General features: G+C 38.4%; 2 protein-coding genes across 2 annotated transcripts in view; one reads left to right on the top strand and one right to left on the bottom strand.

The window, feature by feature from the left end:
* Nucleotides 1–14,084, bottom strand: part of LOC112561336 (Golgi SNAP receptor complex member 2-like) — a 19,880-nt gene extending 5,796 nt beyond the window's left edge. Inside the window, exon 1 of the mRNA XM_025233750.1 lies at nucleotides 13,704–14,084. Within this exon, the coding sequence (XP_025089535.1) occupies nucleotides 13,704–13,975 (272 nt within the window). The 5' untranslated portion in view covers nucleotides 13,976–14,084. The remainder of the gene's footprint in view (nucleotides 1–13,703) is intronic.
* A 27-nt stretch (nucleotides 14,085–14,111) lies between these two features.
* On the top strand, nucleotides 14,112–21,046 carry LOC112561335 (phosducin-like protein 3). Its single transcript, XM_025233749.1, has 6 exons — nucleotides 14,112–14,365; nucleotides 15,042–15,171; nucleotides 15,631–15,721; nucleotides 16,230–16,373; nucleotides 16,793–17,001; nucleotides 19,146–21,046. The coding sequence occupies exons 1-6, from the start codon at nucleotides 14,360–14,362 to the stop codon at nucleotides 19,283–19,285; spliced, it is 720 nt and encodes a 239-aa protein (XP_025089534.1). The 5' UTR covers nucleotides 14,112–14,359; the 3' UTR covers nucleotides 19,286–21,046.
* Nucleotides 21,047–22,728: the final 1,682 nt, after the last annotated feature.

Raw genomic sequence — 22,728 nt, 5'->3', positions numbered from 1 at the left:
CACACACAAATATCTAATACTCCATCTGTATATTATACACCCTTTGAGATGATGATTATAATCTTTGCATGCTGGCTGAGGATCATTCAATGCAGAAGAGCATATCAGGCAAACAGCCAGAGGGTGCTACACGTAATTAAATATTTTTCTTGACAAGTGCTGATCTGGCCAAGTTACTGAGCAAGCCAGGCTGCAATTGCTAAAAGGACTTTGTCACACTCTCCACCACACCACACATTTATTACTGGTTACTTTTCCTTAAGACGCCAGCTGACATTGATACTGACTGCTATGACAGCATTTCTTACCTCATATCACACCACACAAACACGAACACACTACATGCTCTTTACATTCTTTTAATATTCATGTTTAGCAGCCGCAACCAGAACTCAATTATCCTCTGATTCTCTGCATTAAATATTTGTTGTAAATAATTTGACACAACGAACATACATCAACTTAAAAAAAGATGAAATAAAAATGCTCTTTAGCTTCAAATAACGAAGACACTTGAATTAAATTTTTCATTTTATTTAAATTAGTCAGATAGAACCAATCGTCATTATTTTACAGAGATTATCACAATACTAGCGGTATTTATTTGTGCATTCTGCCTGCTTTTGGTCAAGTGCATAAGAGTGGTCTTGTGGTTTAAAACAAATAAATGCCCACTTAAAAGTAATCTGGTCATTACAATGTCATTTAAATACACAATAAATACAGAAGTTGAACGGTTATGATTAACTGCACACACATAGAATCCCAAAAGTAATAACGGGAATTCCCGTTAGGTTTTAGTATGGTTACATTCAAAATTTTATTTCACAAGTCATCGGACGCACGCAAAGAAAATTACATCATTAAAAATTCAATATGAACAATACCTCTTGTTGAATTCAAGACATTGACTTCAACTCAAATAGTTTTGACAACCTTCCCAGTCATTACTTTTCGTTTCTCTCGCTCTTATGTCTCCTTTTGTTATCTGCTGTTTCCTGTCATGTGCGGTCCATAGAGGGAGTAGGCAACATCACACATGACTTAGGGGTATTTGCATGAAGCTGCTAACCGGTTATTCATTTCATAGAGGATGAACGCCTTCTTTGTAGGCTGGATTGAGCTCGGTCTCCAATGTAAGTTGTTGCCTGTTCTGTACACAAGGAAGCAAACGTATAATTCTTAATCAAGGAAAACGAAATATGGTTTAAAGTGGTTACACAACTTCAAAATGTTGACGCATATGAAATAGGAGAGTTCAGTACGTGAAAAAACATAACTGAGCTCAAAGCAATACAGCAGACATCTCTACATAGTGTCAGCAAAGACAATATAGCCAAAAACTCAGAGGAATAGGAAACCTGACTAATTATATTTTTTAATGCTTACGTCAAGCCCTACAGTCAATAATGATACTGCAACCCATGGTTCCAGAATATTGATTTTCGCACACACTAAATTCAGAGCAACTATTTTTGTGTATAAACTGTCCTGACTAAGAAAAGACTGAAACGTTTACTGGTATTGCTGGGGGAATCCTTCTTGCTGGCTAGATGAGGTGATCACCAAGTTTCACTTTTTCCCTTTAAAAAAAAAAAGAATAATTTGTAAAACCACCTTAACTCCTACTTAGTCGATCATTCATTCCACGCTCTGTAGTTAAGATATATACCGGGCTCTCGCTTAGCAAAAAATTGCATACAGTGCCGCATTAAGAGTTCAGGAGGACCCTTCATTTCATCACAATAGGGTCCCATTCAAATTGGGCAAAGATACAGGGACCCCTCTTAAAAATCTGAAGAAGGGGGTCCTTGGACCCCAAGGATTTAGCACTTAGCAGAAGCCTTGAATACACTAAATTTAAATTGTAAATCAACACTCATTTTTCGAATAATTAACTTATATAAACTATTGACTTTTGTTTACCTAATCCTACATAACATTTGATTAAGCAGTTTTAGAAAAAAACAAGGAAATGAAAAAGATTTGGCTTTAAATGCGATACTGATATTGTGAATCCCCTGCGCTTTGGTCAGCATCTTCTTCACTAGCTCGCCGATTTTCAACATGATGCACAATGCCAATGCTTAAAATGGTACCTTTTTAAATTAGTATCATTAGAGAAATGAATAAAATTTAAAAGTGACATACCTACACACATTCTTGATACCAAGTTTTCCCAACCTGAAAGTAAAAGATACAGCTTTATTATTGAATGAAGCTTACTTTTACCACATACAGACATAAAAAGTCTTTGTCTCAATAAATTTTTTGCCAGGACATTTTTCTTTTTGAATAACCTCCAAGCTATATAAGGTTAATGCTAGTTTACGAAGGTAAGGGTTCTTAGAACCACTGCTATTTTAAAGTGCTTCAGCCCTAACTAAATGACAATCTACCAACGTCATGCATTACTATGGTCGACCGAACATTTAACTAGGACATAATTTGAATCAAATGTACCTGGCTTTCTTAATGGCTCATCATTTACAGTATGATTTTCTATTTTGAACAGCATTATACTACATAAATCAACTGCTGCTTTCTTAATTTGTCTATTTATATCGGCATATCAGTGCATTAACGCATTTCTGTGTTTTATACACACATTCAACACTTAATTTAATAGAACCAGTCTGTGAGTTATGAGGTTTGCTAGTTTAAATCTCTACAACAAATGTTTGAATAAAACATTACAGTAAAAGAGAAACCGGATTACTCGTTTTTCTGCCAAGTTTTGAAAGACAAGTGGATTTCGCTGAGCGTTTCTTTACTGATGGCATTCCAACTACTGTTCAAGTCACGTACCCCTTAGGCGATAGTACAATGTGGCACTATATTTTATTGTGCGCGTACACAATTATTGATATGAGCCATTCAAGTATCCAAAAAATTTGCCAACACAAACCTATACAAATCAGCGCGTAATTAATATCAATACAACATTATCATGGATTAACATTTTTTTTTACTTCCAAGGATCCGATTCCTATAATTTAAAACAGGAGTTTGTAGATTGCTATTAGTCCGCTAAGTTGCAGGCTCACTGCACTTTATAACCTGAACACTTTCACAAGCTAAAACGTCCCCCATGCATCAGCTCTCCTCCCTCTTTCCTGTAACACACTACTACACACACACATCTGATCTAGAAGAAGAGTCTGTGGCAGCCCTAATAAGACAAGGCAATAGCAGCCCGCTATTTTGCAAGCACTGTTGAAGTAGGTCGGTGGGTTGAGGTGGGACAGATGATAAAATAGAGAAATTTAACTGGAGCAGGTGAGAGCATCACGCTGAGATTTTAACTGACCCTCCTAGCTTCTGCTTTGCGTGAAGAAAATAGTTTTACAAGTTCGAAAACAGTAATCTAAATCATCTGGGGATCGAGATACCTTGGTTGGGACACAGCCACCATACTACCTGCGCATGACATAGAGCATCTACACTAGATCTAAACGAAATGTAAATTTTTATAAAGCAAAAATGCATGAAAAGCTCGATGTTTAGTACAGTCAGATTTTTACAGATTAATTTTATTATCCGAACTATTGAATGATGTTGTCACTGATTGGTTTAGCAATTGCTGCCAGCATAAGTTTTTGGCTAGGCACAAAATACACCACTGGACTTCCCACTTTTCATAACATCACTTCCTTTCTTAACAAGCAGTGTGCGTTTAATCTGAACTTTAATTTTGATCAAATGGCAAGATGCCCTGCCTAGGACAATGTACGGACAAATGGTCTATGATTCCACTCATGGTATGGGTACTGACACGTCGGCATGGCTCCTCTTCCTTTTTCTACACCACGGTACAGGATGTTTCCTTGTCCAGAAGACTTGATGAGGGGTCTATGATCATGGCAATTGCGTTCTGCCAGGAATCTTGACACGTTGCCTACTGCATGAATTTTTTGGGTCTGATATGTCAGCCAACATTGGAACTTTAGGTCTATGAAGTTCATTTGTCGTAGGCGGTTCTTAAGCCTAAGTGGCGCGTGGGACTGTGAGTGACGTGTATGTTTTTGACAGCCTTTGCTTTCGGACTCCATTGTGTTCTAAGATTGTCGCATCTGTTGATTTGTTGATTTGCTAGGAGTGTATTGCAGCTTGTATGATGTTGTGATATTTGGACTGTGGGTGTGTTGTTTGTTGCTGTTTGGGACGCTGTCCTGTTGGCTTGTGGAGGATATATGGTCCGCTTGGAGACGACAGCGGATTTTGTCAAGGGTATCAATATACCAGAATCCCACACCTGGACTGCTCTGTTCAGGGGCCAGGACTGAAAAAACTTCGCTTTCTCTTTTGCATTCCGATGCTTGCGCCTAGTGCTGATTACCTAAGAACAGGTCCTCTTTATATCCCCTATTCCTGCGGTGTTCAAACGGGGGCGGGCCCCCGATGGGGAGCGCGACATGCTTACAGGGGCACGAGTAGTAATTTTGTTAAAGTTTCCTTTTAGCTTACATTGCTGGCTAAGGGGGAGTGCGAACGTACCTTTGTCGCTCAGGGGGGCTCACAAGCTACAAAGGTTGAGAATCCGCTGCCCTTTCTTTATCAGGATACTGAACTATCAGCAGATGACATTCACCAAACACCATTCATCTATTACAACATGCCGACAATGCTTTTCTGTCTAAAGGCTGTAAGCACTAGTTTGCATATAGTTAAATCTCTTTATTTGAAAGCAAATGTAACAAGTGTTTTGTGCTGAGTACCGTCACCCACAAAATGCCACTGAGAACGTAATTGTCAAATTCTATCAACTTTAGTAAAGGATTTTTCGCAGTACACACAGCAGCCAAGCGCCAAATGTTGAATCTGTGAGTGGAAGGGCAGTCCGACATGATTTCCTATTTCTCCCCAGTCCACCTCCAACTCCTTGCAGGCACTAGTCTTGCAAGGATGCGCTCCAGCAGATGCTACTGACTGTTGGTGTTTGGGGTTATTGGGGTAGCCAATCGCAGGGCTAGCCCCTCCTGGTGGATTCGGGCTTTATGCCATCGTATACTCACTATGCAGCCCAAGGATCCAAGGATCCTCTGTCTGGTTACTACAGCTTTGCATCTTCTGTGATCCAAGAAGTCGCCAGTACACCTTAGTAAGCTGCTTTTGACAGGCAATCCCGATTAGGTTGAAGGGTAGCCAACCGTTGCTACCTATTTGATTCTGTAGATTGTTTTTTCTTGTGCACATAGGTTTTAATTTTAGTTACCACACTGAGAATATCTCTCTACAGAATTATAAAGTTCACTGTCAATATCTGATCACAAAGAACGTTTAGCTCCTTAATATATGCTCAAGAGAACAGGGTGGGCAAGTTAATATTTCAAAGGGCCGGAACATGAGAAACTGGGATGTTCTTAAAGGGCCGGTGAAAATGGGGAGGGTTCTAGAGGGCCGGACTAATAGTTACAACTCAGTTTTACCCATCTGTATATTAGTTATTCTGGTGGCGGCAGCGGCGGGCCGGTTAGAGACGGAGGCAGGCGGATCGGCCACGCGGGCCGGCGTTGCCCAGGTCTGCTCAAACGTATAAAAAGTGCTACCTATCTCAGTGTTTGGCTGTTGTTGATAGGACAAAATTCCCACGTCTCACTCTTTGTTCTTCAGGTACAATAAGGAACAGTTTCTCAGGGCGATGACAACAAACGTCTTGTAAAGCCACCAAATTTTTAAGCTAAATGTATATTCACACTGTCACTTTTTAGAAATAAAGCTCTCCATGAGCGATATGTAGACTCACTGACAGGGCAAATTATTCCTTGCTTTTTGTCAAGGCGAAGCGGTAAATCTGATTAAACTTTCTTTCGAGAAACCAGGTTTCAAGTCCATGGTATCCTTTTTTCAACTGTATTCTCTGTACCACTATTTAGTCTCTCTCTATATATATACGTATCACCTGGTTTTATAAATGTGAGCAGAGGTTCAGCTTTTTTCTGATGTTTCTTTGGCTATTAGGATTTGAAGTCCTCTGTAATTTTTGTCCACAGTCGATCTACCAATTCTTTCGAGTCAGCTCATTATCAAATTAGTAACTAATGTATCGGGTGGCATTGTATTAATTTAATATGTAAATAATTAATGTGTGTTCTTCATATGGTCGTATTTGCTAAACGCTTGCCTAAAAAGAAAAAACATATCACATCAATGTCTTTCTCTTCGCCTCTTTCATAAGGTGCCTGTTCAAAATGATTTTGATCCAGCAGGTAAAAATCCCAGTGACGTCATCCCAATCGCTTTGGTCATAGATTGTTTTCCAAGATGGTGTGCCCTTTCAGTGGCATGTTGTTAAATTCTCAAAAGCTCGCCCCCCCCCCCACTTATTTTTTTTGCAAGTTTTTTATTTCTGTGTTACTTTGGTTGCTATAGCGTCCTTAAGTGCAATTATGCTTTGATTGTTTGGTTAACCACTTATTGATGATGCACCATGTATCCTCCATTGCATTTCCTCGGACCTTTGTATTGCTGAGGAAAAAAATGAGTTTAGTTTATCTCTAAACTCGTGACTTATTATCCTTTATTATTATTTAGCCTTAGTTTAGGAACCTCGAACATAAGTTCGGTTCGGACTAAATGATACCTGAAATATGTCGTGCTTTTCTGCTTAATCTTTTGAACAAAGAAGATAATGGGGGGAAAATGTGGTTTTACTTGTCAGTAATGACCGCACTCATCTTGGTCATCCGGCTTTACATTTCACTGGACCGAGTCGATTATTAACTGTGTAATGGAACTAGCAACCTCGCATCACCATCTATCCTACCGCGACGACATTGATCTGGTTTTAAACTGATAATAATCTGATGAATAAATACTGAAAATCTATAAAATATAAATCTAAGAGGAAACTCACATAACCTCAACATACAACCGATGCAAATCCGGTAGAGGCTTTACTTGTCACAATTTGTTACACGTACCGTTGATTTGTCCACTTTAAGATCGCTTCCTTTTTGCCAACTGAAATGCACATTAGATAAAATGAAATTGATAGGACAAAAGGAAACGACTTTAACGGAAGTATCCATTTTAGGTTTCTTTTCTAGAACAAAATATTATTTATGTGAAAAGCAATCTATTTCGTTTCGAAGTTGTGGACACGTTCACTGCAATGAGCTTCTTGGCACGTAGCTCTAAGCTAACATATGTCAGGTAAAACGGAAATAGCTGTGATGTCTCTTTATATGATTAAGTATTGCTTTTCTTTAAAAAATTCTTGTCACTGAGATTTTTCATGCATGAGTAGCTTAGTTATATCCTTCTAGTGAAAATAAATGTCATCAGTTACTAAGTCTTTTTTGGCGAGGTTGTGTCCCTTACAGCAGATGTAATGGGTGTCGGTGGGTGTGAAAAACTATCGGAAGCCGAGTATGGAAGTACGAACATTTTTTACAGAATTGATATTGTATATTGGTTAGCCTCATATAATAATCATGGCCTGAAATTGACAGTCTTGGTTACGTGTTCAGATCCCCCGAGAATTCAAAGAACTAAGCGCTAAGAGCTGAGAACGAACCGATAGGCCTTAAAACATCTTGCACTTTTGCCACTATTGGTGGTCTTTGTTTCCACGATCACACGAACAATATTCTATCCACGTCTATAACGTCCTTGGTTGATAGTTTCACGTGTACATCCGTATACAGTTTGTACTTCGCTAATTTCGAACCTTATTCTTATTATGGTTTATCGACTACTTAAATGCAGTCTATTCTAGCTCAGCCATTCGCTCGCCGCTGCTCTTCCGTCCTGATGCAGATATACTGGCAGTGGGCGCATATGGTAACTACGGCCTTGAGCAGGTTGCTTCCTCTCTCGCTTACCATGGTACAATGGTAACTCTTGGAATTTGTTTACCCCTTTCGAGCTGAGTAGTCCATTACATCAGGGCTCACTGCTTGCCGTTGCCATTGCTATAACTTGCTCCTTTTCGAAGTGCCTAGTCTCCCATTCCATAGTCGCTTTCGCAGCTTTTTCAGTCTGCTGGTAAAGTCTTTGGATCTTTTCGTTAGTACAGTCGAACTTCTGCTAAAGTCACGATCACAAGCTTCAAGGACCGTGGCAAAGACACATTGAGTGTAAGGAAGGTTTGAGTTAAGGAAAAACCTTTTTCACTTGCATGGACGTTTAATTTCTAACCAAATGTTTTCTTGTTCATTCGTTTAAAGACACTTCCAGCACCCCGCAGAGCACGGCCGGAATCCGCGCGCCGGTATCGTACACCGTGGTTTCCTATTAAAAGGCAAATCGGCTGCCGCAGGGTCGATGAGGGGAGAGTACACGTCTTACAAACGTTCCCGCGGCTATTTTCAAACGGTTATCAACATGCTGACCGGCTTATCTATCAGTTTTGGAAGTCCTTTTGGCCAGGCCGATTTGCGATTACGTACGGAAGTGAGATGCTTGCTTATAATAGGAAAACATAGCAATGATAAATATGTTATAAATGAGTCAGAGGGCGCCCATTTCCTAGACCTACGGAAGTCGACTGTACAGAAGTCGACTGCCAAGCCTTCTTCGCTAATAAACGTCTTGCGTATGTCCCCGTCTCAGGGATAAGGTCGATTTGGTTGTGGACCAAACACCTCTTCTGTGTGAGTGGCATGTGGCATTCAACTTGATCCTTTGGTGGTGATGTACAGGCACCGCGTATAGGAATGCCTAGGAGTTGAATTGTTCTGCGCTCGCAAGGCAGCAGTCGTGCGGTATGCTCTGTCGTTGAATTGGTTCGCGCAGGGTTATTCAGTGAATAAGGTAAATGCTCAACTGTGTAGCACTAAGTATCTGTGTGTTATGGGTGCGCGTCGAAGTGAATGTACTCGAATACAGGCGCTATATATCGATGGTTCTTTCATGCAGTGTTGTGGTTGGTGATGCTTATTTCATAACCTTATCATTTAATTCTGTTCATTCATTTGAATTAGTGTAGTGTGCTTTCGTTAGTGTGTATGTGTTTGGGAAGCTGGAGGGGATGGGGACAGAGAGACAGGAATCACGGTGTCATCTCAATTACGAACATGCCCACGTCGATTTGGTTTGTGCTGCATGTCGGCTCCGGAGACCGTTATACCTCTCTGTCCAACAAAACACACACACATCGTCGCATCGCACTCTGTTGTAGTAATAGTACATGTATCTCCAGTACATCTACTGTTGTGACGTGGGTGGTCTGTAAAGCACATAACGCTGCCTGGCTGACGTTCCTGACTCAAGGGACCAGTACTTCGCCCTAAACTTTAATATATTCTCCGTGGTGCCTTAGGACGAACGTTTACTGGGGTTCCTGAAAAAAAGTGATAAGGTCTGCCAGTGGGCTTGCTCCTGTGTGGTCCAAAATCAGATCAGAATGATCCGAGTTTGCACTTGAATTGTATGATATTTGACTCGCTAAATCGTCTTCTTGGGCTTGGGATAATTGAGCACTTTTCTCAGTGCCGGGATGAAGCTATGGGTTGGGGCGATTTATACTACGGCGTTGGCGAGAGATGACCGGTGACCATAGTTATTATGACGCTTTGTTTTAAGCTTATAAGATTTAATTAATTTCATTAGTATTAATTTATTGAGTTAACACAATGATACATTATAGGATGATTTCAAAATAGTTTGAACTTTTGCTCCAATTAATTGTCATAGGGCCATTTATCTATCGGACAAGATTAATTGTCATATATCCAAAATGCAGCCTCTACTCAAATAGGTTGGCCACCTCATTACCCACATCCAGAATTACAATATCCGGCCGCCTGTAAATTTCCCTCAATACCCACATCCAGAGTTATCCGCATTCCTGTAATTTCACTCTTCCTTTCTACTGTGGTGAGCATTATGAGGGATGACAGCATATTAGTGGAATGCATTGTTTAACCAAAAAAAAAAAAAAAAAATCACTGCCCCAATAGCTTGCAAAACCATGCACGCATGTAATTTAAACAAACGAGTAAAAAAAAACCCACACATCAACACAAAGAAATAACCTATTTGTTATATTTATATGTTAGAGTATTTGAGCAATGCTATGCTGTTTTGAAAAACAGGTGACACGGAAGAAAGTAAAATAGGAGGCAGCGTTCAGCTCTGACTGCTGTTAAATAGTCTGCCAACATATTACAATTGTGACATCCTATCATCATTCTAATAAAGACTAACTTGTTGTTTACAAATGGCAATAGAAGGATATTAAACTTGGTTTATCTTTTAACTGTCTTTAATATCCATACAAGAAAATGGCAAGTACATACAATATAAACAAGTTTGGAATGACAGTTTTTAACATTTTAATAGAAAATGACAAGTTTTTGCAGATAATAATTGTTCAGATCTAGAAATGTTTACCTATGTAATGCTATTAGACTATAAAAAAGTCTGTCATAAATTAATGATTGGGAAAACGCGAGACTGTTTTATAATACCAATGATTTAAGTAAAGTCATGGGTCGTGAAATTAATCTGTAATATTTGGTTAGAATTATAAAGACTGACTATAACAAGGGAGATGTGAGCTTATCAAGGTTTTTCCAGACACAAACCATTTTTAGGTGAAGTACTTGCCACATACTAGATACATGATAATAACAGTCACTACCATACAACCAAACACTAATATGACTTTCTCTGTGCAGTTCTCCTCCAATAAGCCTCATCAACAGTGTTAGTGAAGTCAAGTGGTGTTTTGGCATGTCGAATTCGTCGAGCATCCACCTTTTAAGTGTTGTGCCTTGACACTACGTAAGTAACTAATCGTAGATGACATTCAATCGTATTAAATCATGCCATCGCTTATGAGCACTAGCATGATCGTGGAGTGACTGCAGTAATGCAGGGTCAAATATCGATAGAGGTTCTTTGTGTTGGTCATTGGTTGTGAAGGTGCTGACAGAAGAGCCTCACGTTCTTGTTCTTCTTGGGCCCTCATGTACCTGTTAAAACAAATACATTTATTTTCAGAAATAATATGGATCAGTGAATCAAAAAAGATCTCAGTATGTCTTATTACTTATTATTATACTTAAATACTTGTGCACTTTCAAAATTTAGAAAATTATGTTAATGTGTACACTCTTTCTACATCAATATCTCAGCTCTTTACAGTTAATGCAAATACAAATAGCCAAAAAATCACATTTACATGAATCAAACATTCATTTAATCTATGCCATAATCCTTGAACAATTAAGGACCTTTTAGTTGGTAGGTTTTAACTTACACACCTAGGTTTCAACTTGAATTCAAGTGTTATAGCATATAATAATAATATATGTTGAATTTGTATAGCGCTTTTTTCCCAAAATTAAAGGCAGGCTAAAAGCGCATACTAAAAAGAAAAAGAAAAACACACAAACATAATAAGAATGGAAAACACAGTTGTAGAGTCACTGTAGATATGTTTTGGTGCCCTCTGAGATGGTAATGTCCCTCCACTACTGTTATTCAGATGTTTCTTTTGTGGAACAATCCTAGGCACAGCTCGAATGTTGAAATGTTCAGAACAATAGGAAAATCTCATCAGGCCTTGCAATGGTCGAAGCTTTCCAATTTCCAGAGGAAGGAATTGGAAGTGTTGTACAAATGTTGACAGATATACAAATAATTTTATTCTGGTAAGTGTCTCACCACAGACGTATATTAGTTCGTGGTCTCATCCAAACAGATGTGCCGACCTATAGAGAAGGATCGCCACAGTTTGCCATCCTCTCCTATGAAACGTTTAGGTCAGAATCTATTGGGGTCACCCCAGATCTATGGAGCTCTCAACATAGAATCCAGGTTGGCGATGACTAAAGTGCCTTCAGGGTCATGTATCCACCAAACTCCATGTCATATTCAGGGGCATGCAGTAAACTTAGTGGCGCAGTGTAGATGTAGCAAAGAACTTCCATTATGACAGCCTCCAGAGAGTTAACTTTCATACCTAGCTTTTACTGGCCCTAGACTAGAGCATACGAGCTTGAAGATATTCTCTAAATTTCTGTAATAGTATGACCTATTACCATCTTCACATCTTTTCCATTGATCTTACCTTAATTTGTGGTCAACATTGTTGATTGTGGAAACTGTCCTATCTATCTATCTATTCCTCTTTGTGCATCAGGTTGCACATAAGGCCTCAACCAGAGTCCGCCACCGATGTCGATCGGCTGAAACCCGCTCTAGGTGACCCCATGTCCAGCCCTTTCCTTTCATTCCTTTCCACTGTTCTTCTCCAAGTTTCCTTGGGCGGCCTCGTTTTCTTCGGGCCGTCTGGAGTCCATCGTAGGGCAACTCTGGAAAGGTCTGCTGTCTGCTGGCGGAGCACATGTCCACCAGTCGCCAACCGCCTTCGTTGAACCTGCGTGGTGATGGACTCGGTTTCAGTTCTTCGGTGGAGTTCTTCGTTGCTGATGGTATTTGGCCAAAAGATGTTAAGTATGCGCCTGAGGCAATCTGTTTTGGAAGACGTCAAGCTTGTTACTGATGGTTTTGGTCATCTTCCATGATTTCTGATCCGTAAAGGAGGGTGCTGATCACATTTGACTTGAAGATTCTCAGTTTGATCTTCTGGCTGATGTTTTTTGCCTTCCATGTGCTCCTGAGTGAGGCGAAGGCCTGGCTGGCTTTCGCCAGTCGGGCTCGAATCTCCACCTCCGCATCCCCGGTGTTTGACATTTTGGACCCAAGATAGGTGAAACTGTCAACTTCCTCAATCTCTTCTCCATTTAGTTTGATGCCGTCTTGGACTCTGGGCGTTCACTCTCATACTTTCGTTTTCTTTGTGGCTGACTTCAAAGCCAAGGTTTCCAGCTGTTTCTGAGAAGGCCTTTGTTTTTTCATGCATGTCTGGTGGCGGTGTGACAGCAGGGCAATGTCATCAGCAAAGTCCAAGTCTTCCAGCGTTGTTGTTGCTGTCATAGTCATGGTCCATCTGATCCCTCTCCTCTCACTGTCGGTGGAAGTCTTCATGATCCAGTCCATGGCCAGGATGAAGAGAAACGGCGAAGAATGCAGCCCTGCTTCACCCCGGTACTGACGTTGAAGGGGTCTGTGAGCTCCGTGTCACAGACAACCTGGGATTTGAAATCGCTGTACAGCATTGCAAATGACCTGAACAAGTTTTGCAGGGACTCCGTAATGCCTCAGGATCTTCCATAAGGACTCGCGGTGGATGCTGTCAAAAGCCTTCTCCAGGTCGATGAATTGATGTACAGCGGGTGTGTTCCATTCGTTTGCTCTGCTCCAGAATCTGTCGCAGAATGAAGATGTGTTCGGAGCAGGATCGCCCAGGACGAAATCCTGCTTGCTGTGGTCGGAGGTCTTTCTCAAGAGTTGCCGTCAGTCTTGACAAAACAATCTTGCTGAAGACCTTGCTGGTGAGGGAAAGAAGTGTTATGCCCCTCCAATTATATGAATATAATTGAAAATAATCTAGTTAGGCTGGTTTTGAGACTTTGGTGAAAATGCACAAAATAAATTTCAGCAGTTTGGGTTTCCTTTACATTATATGTTCTTTATTATACTACATTACATATTATTTGCCAGTTTGCTGTACATGAAATAGGCATGATTTTAATCAGTTATCATTTCCATCCAATTATTGCTGTTGTTCTTATTGCATAGGTGTACATTACAAAATTTAAATATGTCATATGTTTATGTAACGAGATAATGCTACACTAACTGTATATAAACCACTTTCCATATTAGGACTAAGGTGATAATCTCACCTCTTGTGCTGAAGGTTCCTAAGAGCCGCTTGAACGTGTTGACAGTCATATTTCAGTTGATCTACCCTCATCTTAGCGTTTGCACGCCTTGTTGGCGGCTCTTTGTTAACCAGTATTTCCAGCCGCTCGCAGTTACCAATAACATGGTCCAGATGAGTTTGTATTTCATTTTCCACAGTATGAACTTTGTCTTCACTGGTCCTCTCCAGACGACCTAAATCTCTTTGAACTTCTTGAATAAGTGCATTAGTTTGGTGATATAAAGCTTCCATGAAGACTTAAAACTTTCTTTGATACAAAACTATTTTATGTGGGGATTTTCACACTGAAGTATGCTCTACGTTGACGTGGTTTAACAACACGTCACGTTACTACTGTAAAGGGACACTACCCTCGTTATAAAAAGCCTCAGATGTGCTTAGAAAAATGTCGTGTTCAACACTACAATTTATGCTCATTAAAATTTGTCTAATAGTTGTTTGTACTATCAGTTAATAGTATAAATCCTTATAAGTTAAGAATTTCAAACTATCCATAAAAGGAAACAGGAGAGACAGGTGCGCGATTTTTTTTATTACTTCAAAACGAGGCTGGTGTCTTACTGTACCAGAAACGTCTCTGACTGAACGAAGATAAGAGTCGGGGATATTTCTGCAATGCAGGTATGTTTAAAGAGTCGTTATTTATAATTCGAGCCTGCGTTTGAAGAATATGAATGTTGGAATAGCGATGGTGTTAGGTTTCGTTTAATGAGAAAGTGACTAATATTTAGAAAGACAGCAATGACATGCATAGTTATGATTAATAACTTGAAATTAGCCAAGAATAGATACACGAGTTTACTTCTGTATAATTGTCGGATAACGGATATAGTTATCATCATCGTCGCCGTGGTCACCAGAAATTCAAAGGCAGCAAAAGACTTTAATACTTTTTTGGTTGGCTCAGAAAGCAGATAAAATATTGCAAAATCCAGTCTTCCAGGTACTTTACCTAACCAACAAAACACAACCCCCCCCCCAATATTCAAAACAGTTGGGATATTTTAGTAATGAAGCAGCAAAGCCAACTTCTTGTTTCAAACGTTTCACAGTTAATTGCTAAACATGCAGAATAGTTAAGAATTCAACAATTAATTTGTTATTGATGAGGAATGAACGCCGTAATACGGTATGAATTATGTTCTTGATTTATAATGAGTGAGGTTTTTGTTATTTGCATGTTGTGGTGATATGAAGTATAACGTTCTTATTAAACAAAATGACAGTTTTAATTTTGTTAAAATTTAATATTTTCTGCTTGTTCTAGCTATCTTTTCATTTCCTGTTGTTTACTTAGAACCCAAATGAAGACACCGAATGGAATGATGCACTACGAAAACTTAACATTATCCCTCCAAAAGAGAAAGAGGTGACAGAAGATGACATTATTAACTTAGTTGAGCAGACTGTTCAGCAGAAAACTTCAGGTTTGCTAAACATTTGTCTCTGCATTTTTTAAAGAGATGTACCTGCTGTAGGGTGTGTGCCTGTGCATACATTCATAGATGTTATCACAGGAAGCATTTCACTAGATTGACTAGAACTACTAATAAAAGCTTTTTGTGACAAAGTTTAAAGATGTTTGCACAGTATAAATTATTGAAAAAAATTTAGCTTCATGTAAGCTTAATTATGTCCGCCTACTTTTCCTTTTGACGCCTGCTTAGGCAGATTAACTGGCTGAAATAGTCACTTTTGTATAGTTATATATACAGAAATTGAGGTGATAATTATACACTTCTAAGGTACTGTTAGAGATATGTGTTTTTTCTTTAGCTATCCCACTTTTGTGGTTACACAACTGCAAGCAAGTACTATCTTCTAGTTAGGTTTACATTTTATAGTACAGCATAACACAATTTTCCTTGGACCTTTTTTATTTTAAGGAAAAAACCTAGATGAAATGACCTTAGACGAACTCAATGAAAAAGAAGATGAAATTGATGAAGAAGAGGAAAGACTGTTTGAAGAATACAGGTATGTATAGTTTTAGAAAAATAAGTATTTGTTAATCCGCAAACTTTATAAGGGTTCTTACGAAGGTCTCTTAGTAAAGCCAAATGGTTGTCACTAGTTCCCATAATGCTAGTCATTTTTCACACCTTCTCTTTTGCTATATGATGTTACTCTGAGCTCTTGTTCTTTTTAATTGATTTCTTTTTGTGTTTTTTGTATTTGATTTTATTCTTTTTTAAGCAAGTAATAACATCATATGTATTAATAATGTGATCAGGTACACATAGTTCACTACATTGGTTTTTGAAATATGTGTTTAAAGGACATTGTTTCAAGCCTAAATATATTTATCATATTGTTAGTGTATTTGTTGCTAAGGTTTTGTAATACTTTCTATTGTTCAGTAAATATGTTTCTTTTACTTTATACATTTCTAAGTCTTAAACGGAAACATTTTTATACTGGTATTTTAATTTTGACATTTTTAATAGGAAATCTTGTTTAGCTGTATGTTTTCTCTTTGCTTCAGACGAAAGAGAATGGCAGAAATGAAGGAGAAACTAAATTTATCTAAGTATGGTGAGGTCAAGGAAATAACTAAAGCTGATTGGATTCAGGAGGTTAACAAAGCTGGTGATGGTGTATGGGTCATTATACATGTTTATAAACAAGGGTCAGTTGTCAAGACTTCTGTTTTCATTAATATTATTATTATTTATGATTATTTTAATAGCTCTTTGTTTTTTTAAACACTATCTCATATCTTTTTGTCAATCTTAAGCTTGGTTCATAATATATTGATAGGCCCCATTAAAGTTTTGTATTTGTTAGACTAGGTGAATCACCTGCAAAGTCTTGTATTTATGTTTCTTTATGTCATCATAGTCGCTCATTATCTTTATGCATTAAATCCAAAAAATGTGTAAGTTTTTATAATGTTTTATTTTAATGGAGATGTTTGATGAGTTCTGTATTATTTAGCGTTGGAAGGTATGTGCAGAACATGAAGCATAACTTTATTTACCAGAACCTGGTAACTGTGAGAAATAAACATTCACAAAAAAGATAAGTGAAGCTGTCTTTCTGTTACAGAAGTCCTCTCTGTAGCCTTGTCAACCAGCACATGTATAACCTAGCACACAAGTTTCCTGAGACAAAATTTCTGAAGAGCATTTCTTCTCTCTGCATTCCCAACTATCCAGATAAGAACCTTCCAACCATCTTTGTGTACTTTGAGGGAGAACTGAAGAAGCAGTTTGTTGGTCCTGTAGCTCTTGGAGGAATGAACTTAAAGCAAGAAGGTGAATAGCAAAAATAAAATACTGATATCTTTGGGGAAATTTAAGGATACTTGTATATAAATAAATAAGGGAAGAAACTGATGGATGAATTTATAGCCATCAAATCTTCAATATGATAGGATGATACAATCAAAAGTGACAGGTTACTGAGACAGAAGACATTGTTTATTCTTTTGTGAAATGCCATGGTTTGACTATGCAATCTGATGGTATTATACCTACAACTCTTTGATTACCCCCTTCATTTGTTATTACAGATCGAATGTCTTTTTCGCATAATTTACTTTCATATAAAATCAGGTGTACTCTGTAATTTCTGTGCAGTCCCTGTATCTAATGTGACTAGATTCACACAAACAAAGTGGTTTCTTTCCAACTTGTAATAAATCTGCGAAACAAAGGGCAAGCCATTAATCTGAATAAAAGTTTAGGAGGGAAAAATATGACTACAATTTTTCAAATCCCATTAATATCAGCAAAGAAAGTATTATTTATACAAAAATTATAGATTGTACTCAACGGGAACATTGCGGCCTTATGCTCCCCTGATGAAGACTGAACGGGAACATAGTCCTGTGTATTGGACAAAGATTGCTTTCTCCTCAGTAAAGTGCTTTGCAGATTAAGAAATATTCTTGTGTGCTCATGTAAATTGGAAAAAAGTTGTTTAACAGATTCTGGCCATGGTTATTTTATATGTTGGAGATAGGTTTTATAGTAGAGGATCAGAAATACCAACTTGAATGAAAACCAGTATTGCATGCAGGCATGCTGATCCAATAGCAGGATACAGCTGAATGTGGGCTTAGGCAGGAGTGGAGACAATTGTTGCCATTCTTAAGCTTTACTTAAAAGAAACTATTTTTCTTGCCTGTGTGAACTATGATTTAGAACTGCATATAATTTTGGGAATACTGCAGCAGCAGTGATGATCGTGATCTCTTGTAAGTGAAGTCACTGTGTGCAGTATGGCATATTACACTATTTGCTAGTTAAGAATTTTACATAATTTTTACATGCCGGATGACTTTCAAGGAATATTTGTAAAGAACCCTTACCAGAAAGGCTAACTTTCTGTCTTTATGGGAGTATGTTAAGTTTTGATTTCATCTGTCATATTTACTATAGAAATTATGACTGCATATGTTTATGCCCCACTTATATACTCAAGGAATTATGTTGAATGAAGGAAGCATAGTATGCAATTTGTTCAATGACAGTGATCAACTTTATTAGTCCCAGTGGGCAGTTAACATGGGAAGGTGCTCTAGTTACACTAAGTTAAAATTAATAGTAGAACAAGTTCACTGCAAGGTGCAGCATTAAGATGTACATTAACACGTGAAAGGAAAGCAAATTAATATATCTATGCACACTATAAAACAAATAACAACTTTGCATCAAGAATAATCGTGTGCGCATCTACAGCATTACACACATACACACCACTGACACTTCATCTGAGGTTGAGCAGCTGGACCGCAGACGGCACAAACGATTTCAGGTGTCTATTACTTTAGCATATTGGCATGGAATAGTGTTTACCTGAACTTTGTAATATAAATTCTCTCATTAGTACTTGTTCAGCTATAGACAAAATATGTGAAGCTTTCCTGTTCGTTGATCACAAAAAGAAGCTAGATCCCTCAGCTGACAAATGATTGTATTGACTGCAGTTTGCTTCTCTGGCATGCAGTGTTATGATGTCACGGAAAGAAAATGTTATATTACAAAAAGAGAAGAAATTGGTCTTGTGAATTAATGTGAATTAAGGTTCTATCCATTTTACTTTTTTGTTAGAGATCATATAAATGCGTCTTTTGCTTGCTGCAGTTTTAAAATTAATTCAGATCAGGAGATAAGATTGTAACACATTTATGAAGAATGTTATGAAATGCTCAAAATGATACTAGCTTTGAGCTCAAAAGAGAAAAATTTGGAAACTCTGAAGGTCTTGTAGTAAGAAACTGCAGAAGGCTCAGAAATAGTCGCAATTTATCGTGTTTGTCATCAGCTACATATCGTTTCTTATGTAAACTAATAAAAACTAAGCGTTAAGAACTGGATGAGATTTGATATAGCAAATGTGTGCCATAGTAGAACAAATTAGCATATATGCCTTTAGGATGTTATTTTGATTCCAGATATTGAGTGGATGCTGAAGCAGATTGGTGCTGTGAAGTCAGATATGGAAGAACCACCAAAGCATGAAATCCAAGATATGATGAGTAAGGCAGTCAGGGACAGTGTCTTAAATAATGATAGTGACAGTGATGGTTATTAGTCAACAATAAAATTGTGTGTTGGTATGTGAGTGCATGCAAGCCTTCATTTGAGATGTGGGCAGGTTGACACATATGTACACAAGTTAATGCATTTACAAACTTTTATATATGTCACATGGCATAGATATTTTGCATTTTAACAATGATGCATAAAACTTGGCCTATTTAAATTATCTCTGAGTGTGTATATGAGAGTGAGAGTATGTGGGCACACTCAAATTGCTTGCTTCTCCATAATGTTTGTACAAAATTAATTTTTACACGATATTTGGTATTATTTTAATTATGAAGAAACTATGCACAAAAATATTAAATAGTAAACTAAACCTTTTTCACAGATGTGAACAAAATTGAGAATGCATTGTGGAAAAATGCTAATCCTATCCTTCTCCATTTGCTTTCATAACCGTAATGTGATGAACACAGGGTATTTACAGTTGATAAGTATGTTATTTAGTAACACACTCACATATCAACTGTAGATCTGCCTCAAATTCATGTGCCGTCTGTTAAGTCAGGGTCATTACCCACTGTGCAATTCTGAACATCGTATTCATCATCATGCTTCTTTTGTACAGTTATTTTAAGTATGCCAGTGTTTATTTGTATAACCACATTTTGTAGCCCCTAGGGGCCTGGATCATAGTGCCAAGGTTGGATATCTGGATGGATGACAAAGTAGGTTCCTACTGTCTTATTGTGAAGAAGTTGATGATGGTGTCACCTGCGAATCATTTTGGGATGATCCACCATTTGTGTGCATATGCCAGGGGTGCCCAACCTACAGCCTGCAGGACACATCCAGCCCTCAATTGTGTGTCATCCGGCCCGCTTATTTTGAACCAGACCCAACATATTTTCTTCTGACAAAACCACCTTGTTCTGGCCTGCGAGATTTTATATCATTATATTATACCCTTGGATGAGAAAAGATTGGGCACCACTGGTGTATGCTTTTTGTTGCCAAGTTTTGACTGTCACATTCTGTTCATTTTCTAATTATGTTTGCATAAATTGTATGTGTCAATATCATCCACACGATGAATGAAGATTGCATGAGAGAGAAAACAATACTGGGGAGAAATGACAAATTCTTCATTCTATTGTATATTCTGTTATTACCCTAACACTGGATCAGTTCTTAGCAAATATTTGCCAGAAATCTTTCTCCTTCTGATCATGGTTTGACAAACCTGATAATATAGGGTTGAGGGAAATTCCAACATTTTCCAGGTGTAAAAATCTATGGATGTTTAGAAAATAAAGCAGCAACAACAAAGGTATGAGCAGTAATTTTATTTTCAGCTGCTATCGGTGCCTGCTTGGGAAAAGTAAATGAGACTAGAAGTATAGGAATAACGTGTGAAAAAAACAAAGGCATTATAAAAGAGACCCAAAGGAGGTTTATTTGGGTTAAACCTACACTTGGAAGACTGTGAAATTCCACACTAACAATGAAATAGTGCACATAGAAGATATGACAGTTAATATAAGTTTAAGAGGCAATACACATTTCTTAAAGACAAAGTCTACCTTTTGAGGGACAGGAGCTTAATTTTAAATAAAAATTAGGATATATTGTGCTGTGACCAATATGTCTAAGTATTATTTCTTAACACTAGAAATCTAAGCAGCTGTGAAACAAGTTAGATGCATTTATTGCATGTTTGTTACAATTTGTAAACTACTTTGCATAGTGAAAAATATTAATTTACCCAATGCAAAAGTTATAATAAAAGCAATACTATATAAAAAATTTCCCCAAATCGTGTTGTGTGGGTGAGCATTTTTAACTGTGAGCCAGATCTTCCTTATAAGCATTATCATGACATATATTAGCATATGTCACTGTTTTGTACAATACAACTTTATTGATCCCCAGGGGCAAAAGTCCTCATACTAGCAATAATATATACATTTATCGACATGATATAAAAGAGATATATAAATGTACATGTTGAAATAGTGTCTCTCACACACACTTTCTCTCTCCCACACATTCCTAACAACAACAGATATAGTGGGTGACCCCAGGCTACCTCAGGCTGGCACAAGATGACGGCTGCTAAAGTTTATCAAGTGAATGGCATGTGAAATGAAAGAGTTGAAGTGATGATTGGTTCTGCATGTAGGCATTGCGTACCTACATCCAAGAGTGAAAACTCAACACGTCATCAGAAACTGGATATGTGATGCCTTCCTGAGGATTTGCTGATGACAAAAGGCTGCCAAATCCCTCTGCCTGGTTTCCCTGATCTTGGAACAGGTATTTACAAGGGAGACAAGACTGTTCCTGTTCCCTAGGGAGAAGCTGTGGAACCAAGAGATGAAAGAAAAAGTGATGAGACGTTCAATGAAGGACTGATAAAACCGAGCGAGGATGACAGAGCTGACAGAAAGATCTGAGTTTCCGAAGGAAGTACAGACGTTGGTTCTTAGGAGAATCATGTCAATGTTGATGTCCCATTTAAGCTTGTTATCAATGATAGTATCTAGATATTTGTAAGAGTCGTAACAACAGTAAGAAAAATGTTGAAGGATATTATTGCAATATGCCTATAACACCACAAGTGTAGGAGAAGGTGGGGAGTTGGTGTTTTACACTGAGCCTGCAACTAAGGCTATATCTATGAGCCATCATGTAGATCACCTAGTTGCATATTGCAGTGACAGCAATCTACATCTTGTTATCTCAAAGAGCGAGGAGATAGTGATTGACTTCTGATGGAAGAGAGGCTTGTAGTACCTCCCTCTATCAATAGTGAGGCCATAGGTAAGGCTTGTAGACCATTCTAAGTTCCAGGGAACCACCATCTCAAACAATCTTATCTGGAACAACATGATGTCTCTCATCAAGGCTCAGTAACAGCCCTATTTTCTGTACCAGCTCAGAAAGTTTGGACTCAGGAGGGACATTCTGGTCTAATTTTACCAGACACCAATCAAGTGCAGACAGACCCACCAAGCCTGGAAGAAGTGACAGCAGCAGTCAAGACAATGAAGAGCGGCAAAGCACCAGGGGCAGATGGAATAACAGCAGAGATGTTGAAAGCAGATATAAATGTGACAGCTCCCAAGCTGACTGAAATCTTCAAGCAAGTTTGGGAATCAGGGCAGCTCCCTGTTGCTTGGAAGACAGGGCTCATCTTCAAGTTACCCAAGAAAGGAGATCTTGGAGACTGCAATAATTGGAGGGGCATAACACTTCTTTCCCTCACCAGCAAGGTCTTCAGCAAGATTGTTTTGTCAAGCAAGCAGGATTTCGTCCTGGGCGATCCTGCTCCGAACACATCTTCATTCTGCGACAGATTCTGGAGCAGAGCAACGAATGGAACACACCGCTGTACATCAATTTCATCGACCTGGAGAAGGCTTTTGACAGCATCCACCGCGAGTCCTTATGGAAGATCCTGAGGCATTACGGAGTCCCTGCAAAACTTGT

Source organism: Pomacea canaliculata, linkage group LG4, assembly GCF_003073045.1.
Source record: "Pomacea canaliculata isolate SZHN2017 linkage group LG4, ASM307304v1, whole genome shotgun sequence".
In the NCBI taxonomy this organism is placed as follows: domain Eukaryota; kingdom Metazoa; phylum Mollusca; class Gastropoda; order Architaenioglossa; family Ampullariidae; genus Pomacea; species Pomacea canaliculata.
Note: the sequence above shows the minus strand (reverse complement) of the source record. Positions and strands in the feature narration are given on the sequence as shown.